This window comes from Acanthisitta chloris, unplaced genomic scaffold, assembly GCF_000695815.1.
Source record: "Acanthisitta chloris isolate BGI_N310 unplaced genomic scaffold, ASM69581v1 scaffold23691, whole genome shotgun sequence".
Taxonomy (NCBI): Eukaryota; Metazoa; Chordata; class Aves; order Passeriformes; family Acanthisittidae; genus Acanthisitta; species Acanthisitta chloris.
The window spans coordinates 2,190-2,491 of record NW_008656817.1 but is presented as its reverse complement, the minus strand read 5'-3'; the positions used below and the strand labels follow the sequence as shown (position 1 = coordinate 2,491).

Here is a 302-nt window from a genome sequence, read left to right as displayed (position 1 = left end):
GGTGGTTCCGACCGCGGTCAGCAGGTTAATAGACTGGTCTGTCACGTGGTTACAGTAACTGAGGTTGAGCTTGGAGAGCAGAGGCATGTGCCTGATGATCAGCCGCAGAGAGGCATCCGTGATATCCAGGCCGGCCAAGCGCAGCTCCACGACGTTCCGTAGCTTACTCCGGTTGTCGATCTGACCTGCGAAGCGGAGGCAGCGGGTCAGGCCCGGGAGTCTCACCCCCAGCTGCAAACATCTGCAGGTCTACGTGAAATGCACTGTGACACACAACACTGCTGCCCTAGGTCAACTTCAGA

At 57.9% G+C, this 302-nt stretch overlaps 1 protein-coding gene across 1 annotated transcript in view; it reads right to left on the bottom strand.

The window, feature by feature from the left end:
- Positions 1–5: 5 nt before the first annotated feature.
- LOC103811510 (lysine-specific demethylase 2B-like) overlaps positions 6–302 on the bottom strand; it is a gene marked incomplete at its 3' end in the record, with an annotated part of 1,630 nt that continues 1,333 nt past the window's right edge. The window contains exon 4 of the mRNA XM_009084487.1: positions 6–185. Coding sequence (XP_009082735.1) covers positions 6–185 — 180 coding nt within the window. The remainder of the gene's footprint in view (positions 186–302) is intronic.